Source organism: Corylus avellana, chromosome ca7 (assembly GCF_901000735.1).
Source record: "Corylus avellana chromosome ca7, CavTom2PMs-1.0".
Taxonomy (NCBI): domain Eukaryota; kingdom Viridiplantae; phylum Streptophyta; class Magnoliopsida; order Fagales; family Betulaceae; genus Corylus; species Corylus avellana.
The window spans coordinates 29,825,117-29,845,321 of record NC_081547.1 but is presented as its reverse complement, the minus strand read 5'-3'; the positions used below and the strand labels follow the sequence as shown (position 1 = coordinate 29,845,321).

At 37.0% G+C, this 20,205-nt stretch overlaps 4 protein-coding genes across 8 annotated transcripts; 1 reads left to right on the top strand and 3 right to left on the bottom strand.

Moving 5' to 3' along the window:
* Positions 1-604: 604 nt before the first annotated feature.
* Positions 605-4,380, bottom strand: LOC132188147 (uncharacterized). The gene is made up of 9 exons (XM_059602548.1): positions 4,320-4,380; positions 3,898-4,174; positions 3,451-3,742; positions 2,997-3,045; positions 2,350-2,452; positions 1,751-1,846; positions 1,589-1,663; positions 1,107-1,176; positions 605-957 (listed from the first exon to the last, which is right to left on the bottom strand). Exons 1-9 carry the CDS (start codon positions 4,378-4,380, stop codon positions 883-885), a joined length of 1,098 nt encoding a protein of 365 aa, XP_059458531.1. The 3' UTR covers positions 605-882.
* Positions 4,020-9,855, top strand: LOC132186596 (uncharacterized). 4 transcript variants are annotated; one of them, XM_059600576.1, is made up of 13 exons: positions 4,020-4,130; positions 4,247-4,411; positions 5,350-5,448; positions 5,555-5,689; positions 5,801-5,869; positions 5,943-6,039; positions 6,161-6,272; positions 6,928-7,138; positions 7,655-7,768; positions 8,214-8,345; positions 8,708-8,788; positions 9,069-9,185; positions 9,650-9,855. In XM_059600576.1, exons 1-13 carry the CDS (start codon positions 4,020-4,022, stop codon positions 9,734-9,736), a joined length of 1,530 nt encoding a protein of 509 aa, XP_059456559.1. In that variant the 3' UTR covers positions 9,737-9,855. The 4 variants fall into 4 exon arrangements, 1 of the variants encoding a protein (XP_059456559.1); XR_009440759.1 differs by having other exon boundaries at positions 5,947-6,039; positions 6,205-6,272; positions 8,708-9,185; XR_009440761.1 differs by lacking the exons at positions 9,069-9,185; positions 9,650-9,855 and adding an exon at positions 8,411-8,581 and having other exon boundaries at positions 8,214-8,312.
* Positions 9,856-10,181: 326 nt separating this feature from the next.
* LOC132187148 (phosphoglucan phosphatase LSF2, chloroplastic) lies at positions 10,182-14,007 on the bottom strand. 2 transcript variants are annotated; one of them, XR_009440800.1, is made up of 5 exons: positions 13,699-14,007; positions 12,553-12,758; positions 12,031-12,201; positions 11,316-11,750; positions 10,182-10,544 (listed from the first exon to the last, which is right to left on the bottom strand). XR_009440800.1 is itself a non-coding variant. In XM_059601347.1 (5 exons), the coding sequence occupies exons 1-4, from the start codon at positions 13,967-13,969 to the stop codon at positions 11,547-11,549; spliced, it is 852 nt and encodes a 283-aa protein (XP_059457330.1). In that variant the 5' UTR covers positions 13,970-14,007; the 3' UTR covers positions 10,182-10,544; positions 11,539-11,546. The 2 variants fall into 2 exon arrangements, 1 of the variants encoding a protein (XP_059457330.1); XM_059601347.1 differs by having other exon boundaries at positions 11,539-11,750.
* A 1,922-nt stretch (positions 14,008-15,929) lies between these two features.
* On the bottom strand, positions 15,930-18,104 carry LOC132186900 (adenine/guanine permease AZG1). The gene has a single exon (XM_059601013.1). The coding sequence runs from the start codon at positions 17,882-17,884 to the stop codon at positions 16,151-16,153; it is 1,734 nt and encodes a 577-aa protein (XP_059456996.1). The 5' UTR covers positions 17,885-18,104; the 3' UTR covers positions 15,930-16,150.
* Between the last annotated feature and the right edge of the window lie 2,101 nt (positions 18,105-20,205).

Sequence of the window (20,205 nt, the reverse complement as noted above, 5' to 3'; positions counted from 1 at the left end):
TATTGAATAATTTCTTGTTTAGTGGGAAGCCATTCATTTACACAACAATGATGGAAGAAGAAGAAATTTAAGAGATATGGGCATTTATGCACAAAATGGTGAGATGGAAGGAAATACCCTGCAAAGGGGTATGTATTGGGTTCAAATTCAATGACAGAAAGTCACAGATTGAATAGGCAAGACCACAGAAATCTGAAGGCAAGACCAAAGAGAAGGGCTGCCAACCCTTTAACAGTTGAGTAGGCAAGAATACGGAATTCTGAAGCCAGAAAGGGATTGATTAGTATTTCACGTTCATAGTCAAATGGGAACTTTATAGTTGGTTGTGACTGTTTATGGCCGTGAAAAGGATGTTTTACATGAAAGGAAGCTATGCCAGTCATGTCTATATGATATTGATATTGTACTACTCTTTTCGGATTTTTTAATAGCTGTATGCATTTGGTGCTTGTTTTCAAAATGCCAAGGTCAATGCCTGGAAAGATTTTATATATGACACCACATGTCGCAGATTGAATTGTCCAGGTCAAATTATAGATTGTACTGAACATTTCAGAACTGAATCTGCACTTATGCTAGGGAAGAAAAGTTACACAATGATACATAAAAGCATAAAAAGCATGTTTTCCTAGTATTAGATGCACATAACAGGCGCATTATGGTCATGGAAGTTCAACTAGCATTCAAACGGGTTTCATTTACAGGGACAGGACAAATGATACATAACAGAATAGCAAGCACCAGCATAATCCATATTTCCCAAAGAAAGGTCACCTTCTCTAAAGTAATACTTCCACACACAAGCCACCATCAACTTCAAATTAGAACAGTGGTGCATATAGATATACACTTAATTTTCCCATAGCTAGCTGGTAGAATAGACTAATCTTTCAATGCTTCATTTGCCTTGTTCAACCACTCATTGTAAACATCTGGCGAGAACAGAACAAAGTGAACCTGCAAAGAATGCATCATATAAATGGCACCAAGTATCCAAGAAGGTTCTATTCATAAGAATGATATATTTGTAAGGAGCAACAAACTTTTTCCACATAAAACAAAGTAAAGAAATTGGAAACATGAGGCAAAAAATAAACATTGAATACCTCTTTAAAGTCAGTTCGAAACTCTTTAACTGTAGATATAGCGATCATTGCGGCTTCATCATAGGGGTATCTGCAAGAATATGATAAGGAATAGAAAGATAAGATGAACTTGTCATACATTTCTTAAGGACATTTAACAAGGAAAATTAGAATATATAAAAGACCTCAGTCATTTATAAATTCTGTAGAGCAAATAATTGTCATAATGTTTGTGTCGTCAAAATTATGAAGAACATGGGAGTTTTCCTAATGTGACTGGTTAGAAATCAATTAAAAGCACATTAAACTATGATTGTAGTCACTTTGAAAGGCCGTAATTTTATGAGTCAGCCCATATCACGCAGGTGAATGAATTCTCCATTGGGCAACATATGTTACAATTCGATACAAGCAACCAAGAAGATAAGGTGTCCATGTAATTTATACAAAATATGTGCAATCCAAGGAAAGGAACACCATGTTAAGTTCAGTTTTCAACTTACCCATATACACCACAAGATATGGCAGTAAATGCAATATATTGAATGTTATGGTCTTTGGCAACAATCAAGCTGTTCCTGTATCGTTTTGGCAAGAAGAAATCACATTTAGAAACGAAATATAAAACTTCTAACTAAAATTGCAGCAAAATACACCATAACTACCTGTATGCACTTCTCAGAGAGGCTTGAGGGTTGCTATCACCATTGTAGATGGGCCCGACAGTGTGGATTACATGAGACGCAGGCAAGTTAAAACCTCTGCATAGTAACAAGATGTCAGTATATTGATGCTTGCTGCTAATGTTAAAGGTTAAAATATGATTTTGATCTCTAAACTATGTACCAGATGAGAACCAGATGAAGATGATACAGATCAACCTCTTCTTCTTGTGCCAAAGATCATACCATTTATTTAAGTAACTAGAGCTATATCCCTTTTCAATGTCCGTTCAAAAGTCCTTATATGTTTCCCTGTCCTTTCAAGACCCCAAGAAATGACAAATTTCTTTTTATTTCCTTATAGAAACACATACACGATTCATCAATATAATAACCACAATGATGGGATTATCACATGGCTGCGTTTTTTCAGAAGAAAACACACTATGCGAAATTATCCCACCTAATAAGGTTAACATGGTTGCCTTTTTCTTAACTAAATTGACACTTTCAATATTTCAAGAGTGAAATTACATCCAACTTTCTAAGATAATTGAATTATACCATAAGTCAAAAGCAAATCTTAAACTAGAACAGCTTACGGAGTAATCCTTGCTTCTCCCGTGGGGCAACGAACTCCAGGCCTGACTTCTGGAACATTATAACAGGCTTGTAGGAGGTCTGGCCCAGCAGCCTTATGTATAGCTGAAAAGAAAAGGAAATGAAAAGATCAAAGTTACGGTTACTTTTACTACAATACTACGATCTCAAGTGTTTCATATTGGTTAAGTGGAATATTAATCATGTGTAAATAAGCTCGTGAGCACCATCTCCTTACAAGCGGTTTTCAAGGATGAGTTCTAACTAAGGTTTATTACAATTGTTATCAAAGCAGACACCATGTTACGGGTTCAAGTCGCTAAGTAGGCAACCTATAAGCTGGATTAACATGTCTTAACATGATGTATGAACATAGTATTAAGTTATTAAATATTGATAAATAAGTGAATTTGCCAAAAAGAAGAAGGCTACCACCAGATCAATATTGATAGAATGAGCCATCGTGGATGTCAGATTTGGAAGCGTTGTGAACGGTTTTGATCACAAATATCTCATATTGGTTAAATACAATCTTACCCATGTGTATATAAGCTCTAGGGGATCCTCCCCTTACAAATCGGTTTTCAAGGTGAGTGCTAGCTAAGGATTGTTACATACAACAAATACCATATGAGATCGTGTGAATTACCTCCATCTGCACCACCACCTCCAAGCATTCGCTCATTTGCTGGATTAACCTGCAGAATAAGTCCATCAAAAGGAAGAATATGCCCTGGAACTCATACTAGTTGATAATTCATTACAAACAAGAAACTATATCAAAATAAAGTTAAAAACTTTCAGAACCCCGAATTATTGAATTAGCAAACAACAGCACCCAGTGAGGTACACTGACCTACACTGGATGATGGGGTACACATAATCTGAACTGAATCAATCAGCTAACCAAATATTAATTTAATCAAAATCCCCACCGAGGCTCATTTTCATATAATAGAATCATAAATAAAAAGTCACTAGAAATCCTCCATTAGGTCGTCTTACTCTTGAGATCATTAAGAAAAGATGATTATCATTTCCACGACACAAAGAAAATACCCAAAAGAAAACACACGCAGAGAGAGAGAGAGAGAGGCACTGACTATGGCATCGGTGGAGCCGTCGACGAACCACCGGGTGATGTCCCCCTTCTGGATAACGAGCGAGCTGGAAGGAGACAGCGGGAAGCGAATCACGCCGTCTCCTCCATTGGATATTGTTGAAACCCCACTAGCACTAGCCATTGATGGCGGTGAAGGCGGAGAAGAAAGTTTCAGGAGGGTTCCAAGATGACGATGATAGTGGAGTCTTCTTCTAGGGACAGGGTTTGGAATCCAAGTGGCAGATTGTCTGATGAGGACTTCAGAACGAGCTAAGACTAGCGCTTTAGCTCCTCTGCAGCACGTGCCAATCATCGATGGTTGGTTTGGTCACAGTAGGAGAAAATGTGACGGGCAGGAATGGATGGTTTGTGGCTTGTGCGTGTGATGTCTACGTGTGAGACGCTTATTTGTAGAGAGTGAATTAAAAAAAAAAAAAAAAAAGCCAACCTTTGACCTTGGAGCTGGAGAATTGGCGAGTTCTCGTATACTGTGACTCTGTGAGCAACAGAACTCAAAAATCCTCCCTTCCTCCCTTTGAGGTTTGGATAGATCAGTGACAAACAAAGACGATGATGAACCTGATAAGTAGGCCTCGCTTGGATGCGATCCTCTCCACTTTCGTTACAGTGCACCCTCACGAGACCTCCGCGTTGCTCCACTCCTCCTCCTGCTTCTTCTTCGTAAGCCCCACCTCCACACTGATTCTTCCTCTCACCGATTTTAGCTTTATCAAGATTTCATTTTTCTTATTTCACTCAACTGGGTCTGTTTTTTTTTTTTTTTTTTCAACCGTTAGATCTTGAGCGCGTATTTCGTGGTGCTTCCATTGCGGGATGAGGGTGCCATCTCTTTGGGCCTATCGAACCTACCGGGTCTCTTTGTGGGTTCCTTGGTGCTAACTTTGATTGCTGCGCCTCTTTCCACTCTCATTTTCTCTTTGCCTCACCTTTCCAAAGGCAAGGTATGTATGAATTCACTGTATATGAGATACCCAGATTCGTTTTTTCATGTGTATGAAGTTCTTAGCTTAGTCTTTTGATTGACTACTGATGTTTTGCCATAAATTGACCTCAGGTTCAGTTTGGAATGAATTATATGGTTCTGTATATCTTTTTATGTTACTTATATATGATGTCGGTGAGTGAATATGGGATGTACATTGATTATCCTGAGGTTGATGATGAAGAAGGGGACTATGATATTTGGTGGGCTATAATAATGTTAGCTTGGGAATGGTCAAATGATACTTTTTTGGTATTGTCATATTCAAGTAATTATGAGTTATGTCGTGGGCAATGCAAAGTATTATAGCAGAACACGACTAGCATTCTCATGCGCAATGTTGTGGTTTCAATGGGTAAAACTGGTGATTGCAATGTCTATAATATATATATTTTGGTTTTTCTGAGGATTAACTATGCTTATATGTTTATCTTTACTGCATTTGGGCTATTTCAAGTCAATTTCAGGGCTTTCCAAAACTGATAAACAATGAGTGATTTACCTACCTCAACCTCTTAACTACGAGAAAGTGACCTTTTTTTTTTTGATCGGTAAACTACAAGAAAGTGACTTAAGCTCTGTTGACATGTATAGGTAGGTATATTACGTGGGATGAATTAGTCAGTCACTGCTCTTATCTTCTTTGGTGTGTTCATCTTGAATCCTGATTGTAAGGGCATGTAGTCTGGTTAATTCATTGATTACCTAGAATACTTGCGCATTTGTTTCACAATGGTACTTGAGCGACACTCATTTTTTTAGGGGTTCAACTAATGCTTAATCAAATTCACCTACAACCTACAATGTTGTTGTTGTTGTTGTTTTTTTTTTTTTGTTGTAATTTTATGTTATGCTCCTTTACATATCGTCCTGTAATGGTGCTTCTTGAAATTTCAGGCTTTGGTTTTGATACACAGGTTTTTTAGTGTATCACTTGTTGTATTCTTCATTCTGTGGCTTTCATCGTCGGCTGAATATTCAGTATCCACATTGAAGGTAAAATGAGAATCTCATGAGTAGATAATTGCTTCTGATTTGGGCTGCTATTGACTCAAAAAATTTAATTCATTTATGTTAAATTGGTCCCTTTTTCCTTGTACAGGATTCAATGGCTACATCCTCCACTACAAAAGAGGATCAAAAGGTTGACATTAACCAAGCCAGTTCTACATATTCTGTAGATTGGGATAACCACGGATGGTGTTATATGTTAGTGAGGATTGGATTCTTCCTTTGGGTATGAACTTATCTTATTATTTTTTTTAAGGTTTATTTGTGATTTGTTTTACTATCAAATGTCATTATTTCCAAAATTTACGTTGTGATAGGAATTTTTGCTTCTTTGAAGGTTGCTCTGCTTAATCTAATTACAATTTCTTCAACTTGGGCAAGAGTAATTGATGTGATGGACAGTGAGGTCCGTTTTCTTTCATATGATATATGATAACGAGTACAGATTTTAGGTACATATTTGACTTGTCTGTATTCAGTCAGGTTCAAGATTGTTTGGGTTCATTGGTGCTGGTGCCACACTTGGCCAGCTTTTTGGGTCATTGTTTGCCACAGGAATGGCTCGTTTGGGGCCATGTAAGTTTTTTTGTTCAGTTGCTTGGATATTGTAAATTGCATTTTTCTTATTTTTCCTTTTTTTTTATTTTTTTTTTATTTTTAGTGGTGGGTTTCTAACCCATGGATTGATTTCTTGCAGTTCTACTTTTATTTGCTGCTTTGTTAATGGAATTTGCTGCACAGTCATCAAAAGGGATAAACCAGGATGTGACCCATGACTCCAGTCTTCCTGAGGAATTATCTCCCATCAGGTTAGCCACATTTTCATATTTTTATAGGCATAAGTCTCTATAAATAATGCTTTATTGGAACTTGGAGATAATAGTGAAATTCTCATGGTTGTATTCATCCTTGTTCTTTTCTTCTTTCCTTTTTCATTTATTTGCTTCTTTTTTTTTTTTTTTTTTTTTTTTTTTGAAGTGTGTGGATCAGTTTACTGATCTTCAGAGCAGTTGCATGCTGAAACTAAATGCTTTGGGAATTGCAAACAAATCCATAAATTCTGTTGCAACTTTGTGATAAATGTGTAGTCATGCGCATTAATGAGCTATAAGCTTCTGGATCTTAAGGTCCTACATTGTCATATATTTGATGTAATTTCATGTCTTTGCAGGGTGTATCATTTCCAACTTGTCATGAGAAAAGCCAATAAATAATAACAAACTTAGATTTTGAAATGTGATGTCAAAAATATATCTGATTTGGTTCAAACTTCGAAAAAATCACTTAATAAGAGTTTAACAATCTTGAAAATCTATTTGCCAATGTGTAGTTTACGTAAGCTTTATGTAATCATGTTGATCATAACTGTGTAAAAAAACACTTTAACTCGGAAGCACTACGGGTGGGATTTGGGATGTAGGGGCAAACCTCATATTTATTGACTTGGTTTCTTTTGATTTCTAGAGAAACTGATCCTGATCAACAAAGTCAGTCTGATGGGCAGACTGCAAGCACTCTCAAAAGTTGTTCTCCCAAGTCGTCTACTTCCATGGCAAAGCCTCAGCTTTGGGCTGCCTTAGATGGATTCCGGCTTATTTTGTCATCAACTTATTTGTTGTACATGTCTTTGTTCCTGTGGCTGAGTGCAGTTGTCTCTTCATTCTTCTATTTTCAAGTAAGTTAATCCTCTTTCGAAGACATGCACTTTTATTTCAAAATCAGCCTCTCAATATATTTTGTACGATTTGACTAACAGGGAAAGTCATGCATGTGCTTATGAAGCCTATGTATAATAATATTTTTATTTTTGCCTTCTTTACCTCCCTCCAATTCTCAAGAAGAATGGCTTTTTTCATGTAATTCTATTTAAGCCAACTTTGTAATCTTCTCATTCTTTTAGGGACCACGCAGATTGATCTCCTCATTTCCATTTATATTAATCAATAAAGCTTAAGTTCCTTGAATACCAATTACTTATCCAAAAAATAATTGGTATTCATTCCCAAAAATTATAAAAGCTAGCATGTATTGTAGAGGTTTTATTTGCAGTGCTTAATTTGTACTTGGGAATTATGGCTTGGTTGAGTTAGTTTGCTGTGCTTAGTTTCATCAATCATCATTGTTCCTGTGTGTTATTAATTCAATTTTGTATCCTCTTTAAGCTGAAGTTTGCCTTTTTCGGCTACTGCAGAAAGTGACTGTAATTGCCACAACTGTTACTAGCTCTGTTGGCAGAAGAAGATTGTTTGCCCAGATAAATAGCTTCATTGCTGTTTTTATCCTTGCTGGACAACTAACCTTGACGGTATGCTATGTCAAAGATTGACTTTTTGCAGTCTGTTTGATGTTATATCATGTTGTTACAACAAAGAAAATGATATATACTGTCTAGAGCGTGTAGATCCTTGACTCTCTAGATGATTTCCGCTAATGATTCTAACCAAAATATTTTGTATGGTAAAATCTAGATGGTCCCTGTATTCTGCTGCAGTTTGAATTCTTCTGGGTTAATGCATTCTTGAGTCCCTGCTGTTAGTTTTGAATCAAGAGCAGCATACTTGGAAACCTTGTAGTTTCATGTATCCACTTCCTTTGCAAATTTTGCAGTGATGATAAACATAATTAAGTTGGTCTTTTTCATTGAATATTTAAGCATGGGAAAATTTTCTGACATTATAGTAATTTTGTTTATTCAATGTAATTCATTTTTAGTAACTTGTGTTTAAGTTGCTTTTACTGGTCAAGTACAGGGGCGCATTCTTACTGTTGCTGGGGTTACTACAGCTATTTGCTCTGCTCCATTTGTTTCCTTCTTGAATTTGGTTGCTATTGCTGTTTGGCCAACTTGGGTAGTCATTGCTATTTCCGAGACCTTGCGAAAGGTTTGTTTCCTATAAATGCCAGATCTGTGTCATTCTTCTTATACCATGTTTTGCTCATCATGCAGGCATCCCTTTGTTTTACTGATGATTAAATTTACTTTCCACTTTTACCTTCGCAAAGTGGAATTCTGTTGGGCTTAGGAAGAAAGACAGCTGAAGTTGAAGGTTGATATAGGATAAGTAATGCTATTTAGGAAACTGTTATACGACTGCCACACAACCCTTGTAAAAAAAAAGTAAGAGTTAATTTTCGTTGCCAGTCATTCTAGGTAAATGGCAGTTGTATAACAATATGCTAAATAGCATTAGTCTTATAAGATTGTGAAGTGGGTTTTATAGTTTGCAACGATAATATTGTGCAGGTTGTTACTTATGTTGTGACCAGGCCCGGAAGAGAACTCCTATTTACTGTTGTCTCACAGGATGAGAAATACAAAGCTAAGGCATGACTCCCTTTTTTTCCTGAATATATTTTAATGTATGTTTTAATTTTTTGCACAGAAATGCAGTTGCAGCTGGTTATGAATGTTCAAATTTCAAACTCTTCCTCAAGTTGAGATAGGGCTTTGATCTTAAGCAATATATATTCAAGCATGTGCATGCACTCACACACACACAATGTTTCATTGGCTATTTTCTACTGCAATAATTGGGTACCACACACAAATAAGGTTAATCCAAAAACTCATTAGAACACTTCTCTGATAATTCATGCTACTGCAGGTATGCATAGATGTATTCATTCAAAGACTTGGAGATGCTACAGCAGCAGGGATGTACAAGCTACTTTTCAGCACTCTCAATGGCAGAACATCCACTGTCTCAATCTTTGCCCTGCCTGTATGTATATATATGACTTCCCCTTTTTCTTCTGTGTTCCTCTTTGCCTTTTGGTTTGGATAAAACAAACCCTAATTCGTTGGTTATTGATACAAGAGACCTGCGGTCACTGTTTTGAACCTTGTTTTTGTCCTTACTAAATGGTGTCACTTCCTATATATTTGGCTCTTGTTTAGCTCAAAATGTGAGGTTTAAAAAATAACGATTTCAAAACGTGCAATTTAAAAATGCAGTTGAACTTTTGTGTAAAATCACAATTTGCCCTTCAAAATCGTGTTGACATTTTAAAAAAAAAGACACTCCTAACGAGACACTTTTTGCGATTTTGTTTAAAAGCGAACTTTTGGCCTACGAAATTGCAGTGCAAAACGGACTTCTTTATATGTAATGCATATGCTTCTTTCATGAATTTTTATTTTCAGCAAGAATTTTGATGCTATGCTACTTCGTATGAACTACACCAGGTATGTTTATTGTGGATAGTCACAGCATTCCATTTAGGACGCCGCCAACAACAGCTTGCCAAGCTCCGGACAGTCTCGACTTCCTAAAATTTTGTAAATATAAAACATATGTTGGTTGCAGAATTGTGATGGTCGCCACTCCAAGACATGCCATGCGTGTACGATACTGCTGATTTGCACCATCTAATGCACTCTCCATTCATGCATCCACTTGTGCTTTAATACGACGGAATTTGGTCAAATAATAAAACCGGTGATTGGGTTAACTGTTAAATCAAAACTAATGACCTGAATATTGATAAGTTTACCAAGTTTAGTTTCACATTAACACGGTGAAAAAACCCTTTCAAGATTATGAAGAAATAACAATTTTTTTTTTTAATATATAAGCGGACCCAAGTACATGAGGTAAGAAGGCATTAACTTCCATACCAAACCTTGCAATGAAGAAGAAAATGATCTACAAACCACCCGACATTCCTCTTCTACATACAGCACCTATCAATTGTAATGACATGCGATTTCCTATATATGAGCTTTTCAAGAAAAGTTGAAATGTATTCTGGTTAAACTCATTGTAGCAATGCATCAAACTGTTCAGATTCACAGGTATAGGCGCTATGATTGCCAGTCTGATGATAAAATCTCATAAAACTGGAAAAGTTTATACTACAAATTTATTTGCTACGAATAGATATATTACTTTTAAATCATATATACAACTTCTAGGCTATATTCTAAGTTCTTTTTCAAGAAGGATAGTAAAGCATTCTTGTCAGGCCCCCAGCTCTGAGCACAGCCATGAAGTTGCATACCCTCCTATTCCCTGTACGGCTGTACCAGCTTGATGGTTCATAATCGTTGAAACGTCTGGAATTTCTAATGACATGGATACCTGCATCAAAATGGTTTCAAAAATATCAACAACCCATATGGTTGGAAATTGTATGCCAAGCTCATGACTATGTTTTTGAATGAAAATAACTACTTCATTTGGCTTGGCATCTGGTAGAAAGATGACTCAGTTAACTCAAAAGATGAAAAGAAGTAGAAGAACATTTCTTTCTCAAGTTTGTGCAATGAATAGTGTAGAGACCATACTCTTTACATTGGCTTTTGTACTTGTTATAGCCAAGATATACTATTGTTGGCATATATAAGATCTAGCAACGATGCACATTCCAAGAGATTCTAAGACTAAGCTAAGAGAGCAGAAAGGCATCCCATCTGGAATTATGAGCCTAAATATTGGCTTGACAACTGGGTCATGTGCAGTCAGTCATGCTTAATATTTGAGAAAGTCCCTCTGGAATTAAACTAGGAGTTTTGCGTGGGTCTCTGTAATTAAATTAGGGGGTTGGACTGACTGGGAAGCAGGGTCCTTCTTCCTAATATTTTCCTATGGTGGTCGTGAATTGAATAAAAAATAAGAATGGGAGGGTGATTCGAGGAACCTTGAGCCTCCAAGCAAACTAAAAAGAGTGTAGAATAATTCTCTGATCCTTCATTTCTTCAAGCAACAGACTAGATAGCCTTATAACGTCTCCAAGATAAAGATGAACTACTACTGCACTTAATCTTAAATAACAATAATAATAATCATCTTAGTTTGAATACTGATACTAATGAGGATAATATCCCCTTATTTGCTATTGTTCATCCTTACTTAGAATCCTAATTGATGTTGGCCGTTGCATGCTTGCCTGGAAGATTCCTCATCCATTACTAACACTTTGCTGAATACTGTTACGTAACTGTTTGCATGATTTACAGGGTATCTTGACATCCATGAAGCTTGTTCAATATCCGAGGCCCAAGGCTTTTAGCAACTTAACTAAATTTCAGATTAGGCTCAGAGCAATTTGAATTTCAAAAGAAGGAATACTTACCTAGGTGCTCAACTTCCACGTAGGGAACGAACACGGTCTTGTATCAAATTCCTCTCCCAATCTGCTATACCCTCAAACGCATTTTCTGTAAGGTTCTCAAAGGGCTCTTTCCATGGATCATTCTTAGCCAGATCATAAGTAGCTCCACGTATTGCACTTCTATTGGGTCCACAAGGTCTCTTTGAAGTTAGCGTATCATATGCTTTATTCAGCTGTCACATAACCACAAATCAAAGAATGTTGCAAAATTCAAATTGTTTATCTAAGAAACCAGTGGAACATTTCAGTAACTCGGTTAAACAGTCCTGCTTCAAAATTCAAAGCAGTATATGCAACAGTTTAAACTTAACCCATCTAAATGCTAAGTTGTCAAAAGTTTAGAAATTGCTGGTTTTTCCAAAAATTGTAAAGGAATGGATATGGAGATTATGCGTGGATTTTTCAAGGAAAGGTATAATGACATACAAAAGACTTAAAGAGTTAAGGACTCACATTCATGCCACAGAACCAGAACATGTAAGCAATTGCAACAGCCGGGGCCCTTCCTAATCCAGCTGTGCAGTGCACATAAACTTTTCCTTTTCCCTCAGAAATGGCCCATTCCAATGATGAAACAGCTTTAGGTAATCCACTTCGCAACGAATCCGGATCAAAATCTCTTGCCTACAATTCATAGACAAATGCTCCAAGGCAAATACCCAAAAGGACCAGAAATCTCTCAATGTAATTGATTAATCAATATATTTACTTCAGCTTATACTTGAAAAACCTAACAAACCACTTGCCTGGAAGATTTTCCAGTTTCAAGCACAAATTTTCTCCAAACTTCATATTCACAATTACATCTAGTGCATAGAAATTGTTGATGGAAAGTAGAAACTAATCATCACACATCGAAGTCGATCAAGAAATAATGGATGTTAGTCAGCAAGGTGGGACCTTCTACAGGTTATACCAAAACAAATTGGATCTATTGTATGTTAAATAGCAGTGCTAAAAGAAAATTTTACTCACAGGCCTCCTCATGTGACGGATTCCAAGTTCTCGACATCTTTTAATTATTGATTGCAAGTCAATTCCCCAATATTCAACGTCCTTGTCCTGCTGCAAGTTCAGAATATATGCCACATTCTCTTCCTTTTTTAGGTGATCTATATCTTCAGGTTTCTGAGGCTGGGAGCCCACTATCAGATTATTAGTTATCAGAGTATAGTTCATGCCTGCACATAAACCAGTTAGGAAGTCTGAGTAAATAATGTGGTACTTCCTTTCTTTATTTGAAATGTTACTTTGAATAATCTATCCACATTACCATTTATATCAAAGGCATAATCCATATCCCATAATTCCCCTTTTCCCCAAATCCTTGTCCAGTTAGCTCCCACAAATAGATCCCAGAATCTCTTCTATCAACAAAGTTCAGCAAAATGGCAATGCTTGTTGAGACATATATGATTACTTTATATATGAATAAATACGATCCTATCCTAAGTTGTTCAAACAGTCAAAAACCCTTTCTTTTGGATAAATACGATCCAATCCTAATTTGTTCAAACAGTCGAAAACCCTTTCTCAAAAGAAAGAAAAGAGAAAGAAGAATTAATTCTTTGTTAAACAAGGAAAAAGAAAACCAAAAGGAATGCTCAATGCGGTACTTTTTCATTGGCACCTTTCCAAAATTTTTTCAAGGATAAATAAAAATACATTATCTTGTAAAACTGGCGCGACATGTACTAAAGCAGTTGCTCTTCTAGCATCTCCTGCATTTTTCATTGGTTAACCAGACCTTTTTTTTTTTTTTTTTTTTTTTTTTGAAAAAGATAATTAACACCCATTATTTTTATTCACTTCTCTAAAAGGCATCGTTATCTTAAGGCACAATCATATTTTATGACTCAAGTTAAGATCACAAGTGCCCCGAACATCCGAGGATCCGAAAAGGGGAAAAAGAAACAAGAAAAAGATTTTCAGTCATGCAGATTCGAATTGGGATACTAAAAAAGACACGAATCAAACACCTTTACAAAAAAAAAAAACCGATGAAACTAAACAATGTGAACAAAATCCCAAAACCCAATCTGCCATAATAGACCAAAATCCTGAATGCCAATTAGATATGACTTATTCAGAATAAATACTAGGGAGTAAAAGAGAGCTGACCAAGATCATGGTGATACTCATAAGGGTTCCTCATCATCTTCTTCATCGCAATGTTGTACTCGTCCATCTTGGTCTCGGAACTGTAGGGTCTACGGCTTGTGGCGTTCTGCTCAATCCCACTACTCTCAGTCCCAGGTAGCTTGCAATAAATCTTGCTCGATTTCAAGGCATTCCTCGAAGTAGACATTACAAAATTGCACACCCTCTTGTTCTCAATAGGAGCTATGAGGACTGAAGAAGAACAAAACCAAGCGTTACTGACACTTCCCATTGGAGCTTACACCTCGTCTTCTAAGCTACTTTCTTAACGTTGTTTCGTCGACTCTGGAGATTGGGTGCCTGGTTAGATATTATGTAAAGGAGACGAACCTTTTAGGCCCGTTGGGCCGCATCATAGACCAGCATCAAATTTGTGGGCCAAAACAGTGAGCAGAACCTTTTTCCCTTTGGGTTGTCTCCAGGATACAATCTACTACAAAAGAGAAACATTAGCTGTGGATTTTTCAGACTACGGTTCGTTTATTTTGGCGTAAGATATTTTTCGTATTTTTTGGTATTAGGTACAACAGAAAATAAATAATCAACAAAAAATATTTTTGGTTCAACAAAAAATCCTTTTTAATTTCTGGTATTTTCATTGGATTTGAATTGCTCCAATTTGTCAAGCAGTTCGTTTGACTCGTGTAATAGAAAATAGGGTTTTGATGGGGCTCATTTATTCGGGCAAATGAATCATATCGGAGTTCTCTTTCAATTATACCAATGTCTTAATATTATCTGAACCCGACATAAAGCATTTATAATTGACCTATATAATTTAATACTCATAGCTTGACATAATATAAACCCGACATATGAACACGACTTGACACTACGTGCTCCATTATTGTTAAGATCTGTCCTATCATCCATAAAAATATGACAAGTGCACAATGTTTATGTTGTCTTTGGTGGATCTAATGTTACATTGATGTTATAAAGAAGCTCAGAAAATGTTCCTTTAAAATGACACAGCAGCATGTTTCTTGTCAGATCAAAAGCAGGCAAGAATTTGTTCTCTAACCCACCCTCCTTTATCCTTTATCTTTCTCTGGCCAAATTAAAATGTTATCATCTATTAAACAGAATAATCATTCATGTCCGAAAGTTGTATGTGGCAAATATGAGGTAGCCACCCAAGCTTCTTGCAAAGTTTAATGTTCTCCCGTACCTGTTGAGATGTTTCAATTTGCTATTGGCTAAACTTAATTCCCCACTAATTCCCCACTAAACATTGCCTTCTTTGATACGATGTTTATTACTCGTTGCACTCCCAAATCCATTAGGTGCCAAATTAGATTGTGGTCCTCTCAACCCACCCCCACCACGGGGGCTAATTGTTTGTCTAAATTACAGTATGTTTAATTGTAATCGTGAGAAGTTCCTGATGAATTTTACGTGTTCAAACAAATGCTCAAAAGTTTCTCGTAACTGTCTACCTAATTACACTGTGATTAGGACAAGCAATTAGAGGGAGTCTCCTTTAGCTCGACTTAGAAGAAATTTGTCTCAAAAAATAAAATTGTTTATTGGTTTACTTTTTTATCTGTATTATAAATAAAAGGAAGCACCTGAGGAAAAATTTGTGCAAAACAAATATAAATCTTTGAATATGGTCAGGTTGGGAAAAGTTCTCCCCCGCTAAAATATATAACAATTATACAAAAGAGACTCAAAACTCATATTGACTAAGGACAAAGTACCTAGAAAAACAGCGGGAAAAATATTGCTTCACTTACCTACCATATTGAGAAGAAAAAGCGACTGGCGCAAATAAAGATCTACTAAGATCACCACAACCTTGAGTTTTCAAACATTTATAATATTTGTCATTTTCAATTAAGAAGCAAATACACAACATATATACATATTTTATGCAAAATATGAAAATGTGGGCAGTTATTAATCGTCATAGTTTTGTTTTTTAACTTTTAAAATTTTTTCTTTAAAAATGCGCATTTTCACCCCTAGGTAAAAAGCACCAAGCTAAGCATGAATCCCTCTAAACTCGATCTGTCTTGCCATATATAAACTGCCCACGACATAATTGTAGAACAAATTTTAAAGTTCATATATAATTGATATAACTTGAAAATCCATCACCATCCACTTTAGTTAGTAAATTTAATTGTCAAACCATGATACATAAATAAAACAAAATTAGAAACCAATAGTCCAAGACTGGCCAACCTTTCTATTGCTTAGTCAAATTTAAAATCAAATGGTAGCAAAAAGAAGACAAAAAGTAAAAATGGGAAACTATAAAGAAGCACCGAAAGCTATATAAATGATATTTACATAATCTGACTATTCATATGAATCCATTTCTTCCAAATCTCCTAGCTACCACAACAATTGAAAAATGAACAAAAACGAAAATAAGAAAAGTAGACACAGTCACAATCCTAGATTCCTAAACTTCAAGCGCTTTTCCATTGCTATTATCATGTGCGTCATTGACTTCACGGCTCGGGCTCACGCCTTTTACAATTCCAAGTTTCACCAAAAGTTCATGCCCCCAATCCCATAGGTGCAAAACAATGTAACTCCCAATCCCACCGATAAGCCCATAAGCAATGGAATAAGTCAAAGGCATCAAAATCATCGTCAAGAAGGCTGGGATCGCCTGCCGCATATCGTTCCAGTCGATCTCCACTACTGATTTCATCATCATCACGCCTACTAAGATCAACGGCGGGCCCACCGCCCACGCTGGAATTGACGCCAGCAGCGGCGTGAAGAAAAACGCCAAGAAGAAGTATCCCGCCACAGTTAGCGCCGTCAGCCCTGTCCTTCCACCCTCCCTGATCCCGGTTGACGATTCGATAAACGCCGTCACCGGCGAGGTCCCCAGCAACGATCCCACCACAATTGACGTGGCGTCCGACATGAAAGCGAAGTATTGGCCCTCGAAGTCTCCGTTTTGGTCAACGAAACCGGCAAACCGGGCCATCGAATACAGGGTACCGGTTGTATCGAGTATGTCAACGTACAAAAACGTGATCAAGGCTTGCCAAAAAGAACCTTTACTGATATTCTTAAAGCTTAACGCCCCAGCTGTACTCTTTATCGCATGCACATCAACTACCTTCTTGAAATACTGGTACGCCGAGTTGCCGGTATCGGTATTCGGAAACACCGTTACCTTGCTGTTACGGAACCACGAGACGGCCGTTACGAATATTATGCCGTAAATCATAGCACCCTTCACGTCTTTCACCAGGCAGTAAGCGATAATTACGAAACCGACGATACCGAGCCAAAATGTCGGGCTTTCCATGGTGTCTTGGAGGCAGTAAATACCGCCCGAGACGGTGCCTCCCGGGATTAAACTGACGGTTCCGTTAGCAGCGGTTATGACAGGGGCTAGCGACGCCCTAGAGCTAGCGGGGCAGGCTCCGAGTGTCACCAGAGTCGACGAACTGTACCCAATCAGCCCGATTCCTTCGTTGTTCTGTAACCCGATAAAGGCTAAGAAGAGACCGATACCGGCGGAGGAGCTGATTCGGACGGGTTTGGGGACGAGTTTCGCGAGTTTGGCACGAAACCCAATTGCGGAAATGGCCAAGAAGATTAGGCCTTCGATGAACACGGCCGCTAAGGCGCTCTGGTAGGAGACATTACCCGACCCGTGAAAGCCGACGACGGTGTAGGCGAAATAGGCGTTGGTACCCATACCCGGAGCCAAGGCCAGAGGAAGGTTTGCAAAGGCACCCATTATCACACAGCCGATGAGAGACGATGCCACGGTGGCTACTATCAGATCCTTGCGTATTCTCTCGAGGCAGGCCTCGTAGCCCGGATTGACCGGGTTGAACTTGCAGGACTCGTCGGGCTGGATGACCTGGAGGTTGGAGCCGTTGCAGTTGGAGATTGAGACCGAGGAGTCGGAGCAGAGGGGGACGCAATCGGAGACAGAGCAGGTTCCGCCGGAGTCGGTGAGGATGGAGGCGTTCACGGCGAGGATGTAGGCCATGGTGAGGAAGGTGGCGGTGCCGGCTCGGAGCTCGGTGGTGAAGGTGGTGTTGCGCTCGGATAGCTTGAAGCGCTTGCCCACCCAACTGTTGCCCACGTGCGTGTTCAGCCGGGTCAGCGGCTTTGGGTTTGAGCGCTGGGAAGGTGGCGGCGGTGGCGTTTGAACCTCCATCACCACGTACAACAAACTCTGTTCTCTTAGCTTTTGTTCAAGAATCAAGCGTTATGCTTTGTGTATACTCTGTTCTGTTCTGTTCTGTTCTGTTGAATATAAGGAGCGGAATTAAAAAACAGTTTGACGCGGAGGGGAGATGCAAAAATAATGGCGTAAATATGATTAGTATTAATAAGGGGAGAGTTTTAGATTCTACCGAGGAAGGGAATTTATTTTTTATTTTATTTTTATAAGGCAAGGTATCTCAAGGATTCCAATTGGGTTATGATTCTATTTATTATTTTTTTTTTCACCTTTTCTAATTATCCAAGTCAAATGTGAACAACGACCAGCCAGGTTTGAAATGATAAGAATATAAGATCATTTTCTTTTTCTTCTCTTTTTTTTTTTTTTTTTTTTTTCAATAATAAACCGTTGAATGACGAATAACGAGAAAACTCATCCAATTAATAGGCAAGGAAAATTCTACTATTTTTATTTAGCATTTTTCTGATTTGTTAGTTATAATTAAATTTAATTATTTAATAGCTAACGTGATTATGTGAGGTAAATTATCAAATAAGGATTTCCAAAAAAATTTCATCTTAGTAAATTCTAAGATTTTCATTTGATATTTATTTGTTGAAATAAATTTTTAGTTCCCTTCTGTATATATTTATTTATAATTTGGGCAAAAAATTACTCAAAAATCCAATCTAAATCTGAAAGTGGGGGAGGGGATGGTAACTGTCTCTTACTCACGTGGAACGACTTGCATCGCAGGAGGAGGCAGGCGTCCAAACTTATAACGCCAATGACTTTTTTAAGTAGCTCCATAAATATGACTTTTTTATTTACTTTTCTTCCGAGTTTTGAGAATATGATGGATTTGAGTGGGTGGCTGAAGATGCAAAATTGTAAATAACTAGAGAGCTTTCGTGTGGAACACGTGGCATTGTTTTGCTTGCTTGGTTCCAACTCCCAACTTGAAACTAGCTTCCAACTTTGACTGCGAAGGCTGAGATGGAGACAACTCATATAGGAATGCATCGAGTTGACTTCCTCTTTGGAAATTTATTCAAAATGTTCACACATCAGAATAGCTATTTTTCTATTCTTCATTTAATTTATATATTTTTAAAAAAATTTCTACATATTTTTTTTTAAAAAAAATAAAAGAATAACAAGTCTTTTTGTACAAAAGTATTTTTTTTTTTTTTTTGACATGTCTACATAAAAAAAGAAAGAAGAAAAATTCAAATTAATAACCTCCACTTCATAAGGCATGATTCACAACTGAATCAACCGGTTGAATTAACAAAAATATTAGCAAACAATGCTTACGTTTCCTTAATTTTTTCAACATATATAAATATATTTATTTTCTACAAAAAGATGTGTGTCCCACGTTGGAAGGAAACAGCGGGCACTCTACTTGGTTTCACACATGGCTTGGATGCAACAAACCCTTAACAATACCCTCTCTCAAAATACAAGTTGAATTTTTTTAGATTACTACCAGTATAAAGAATCTTTTGATTTCTTAAATTTCGATGCTTTATTTGTATTTGTTTAATAATATGAAAGTCAAACCCTCCCAATTGAGAACAGTTTCTCCCCTGCCCACCAAATTATATGCAATGAATTCTTCAATATATATATATATATATATGAAAAATATTAAGTGTTATTCTAGAGTTTTTTTTAGTGTCCTTCCAACTGTGATATAACTTTTAAAATTATTATTGAATTTGAAGTTATCATTATTAACTTTTAATCTATTGGTGATTTAAAAGCTATATCATAGTTGAGATAACACTAAAAAAATACTAGAAGAACACCTAATATATATATATAGCTCATTTGAGTGGTTATTGGTTTGAACTGGAGATAATCCTGTTAGTTATAGTGAAAATATATTTTTGTCTTTTAACTTTTTAAGGAGGACAAAAATATTTTTTCACTATAATTAACTAGATATTATCTGATTGATTTGAACGGGAGATGATCCTATTTATTTGTGAGCTGAGGATCAAAGTGAATCTCCACCTTTCAAGGATCTGACAATATACTCCACGTTTTTCTTATGGCAAGAGTTAGTTCCGACTTCCAAGTTGGCAACCATTGAACCCAGCTGTCAATTTTCTTTTTAATTACCACTTGAAAAAAAAAAGAAATAAAATCAACGGTAATAATTCGAGTTCATTTTCCCATGCATGCATAATGCATTCACATCCTGCATGTGCAATGGCCTATACCATTTTATTTTATTGGAAGTAAAAGAAAAAAAAAATACATAAATTTGTTGTGATGGGTTGACATAGTGATTAGGCTCCTCC

Excerpts from the sequence above, each read along its gene's own strand:
- LOC132186596 (XM_059600576.1), top strand. The coding sequence starts at position 4,020 with ATGATGAACCTGATAAGTAGGCCTCGCTTGGATGCGATCCTCTCCACT. Across the intron at positions 5,449-5,554 it reads ATTCAGTATCCACATTGAAG|GATTCAATGGCTACATCCTC; the intron begins GTAAAATGAGAA and ends TTCCTTGTACAG. Across the intron at positions 7,769-8,213 it reads CTGGACAACTAACCTTGACG|GGGCGCATTCTTACTGTTGC; the intron begins GTATGCTATGTC and ends GGTCAAGTACAG.
- LOC132187148 (XM_059601347.1), bottom strand. The coding sequence starts at position 13,969 with ATGGGAAGTGTCAGTAACGCTTGGTTTTGTTCTTCTTCAGTCCTCATA. Across the intron at positions 12,759-13,698 it reads TGAGTATCACCATGATCTTG|GCATGAACTATACTCTGATA; the intron begins GTCAGCTCTCTT and ends GTTTATGTGCAG. Across the intron at positions 12,202-12,552 it reads TCCGTCACATGAGGAGGCCT|GCAAGAGATTTTGATCCGGA; the intron begins GTGAGTAAAATT and ends TATGAATTGTAG.
- LOC132186900 (XM_059601013.1), bottom strand. The coding sequence starts at position 17,884 with ATGGAGGTTCAAACGCCACCGCCGCCACCTTCCCAGCGCTCAAACCCA.
- LOC132188147 (XM_059602548.1), bottom strand. The coding sequence starts at position 4,380 with ATGAGAGTGGAAAGAGGCGCAGCAATCAAAGTTAGCACCAAGGAACCC. Across the intron at positions 3,046-3,450 it reads ACGGCTCCACCGATGCCATA|GTTAATCCAGCAAATGAGCG; the intron begins GTCAGTGCCTCT and ends CTTATTCTGCAG. Across the intron at positions 1,664-1,750 it reads TCTCTGAGAAGTGCATACAG|GAACAGCTTGATTGTTGCCA; the intron begins GTAGTTATGGTG and ends AAAACGATACAG.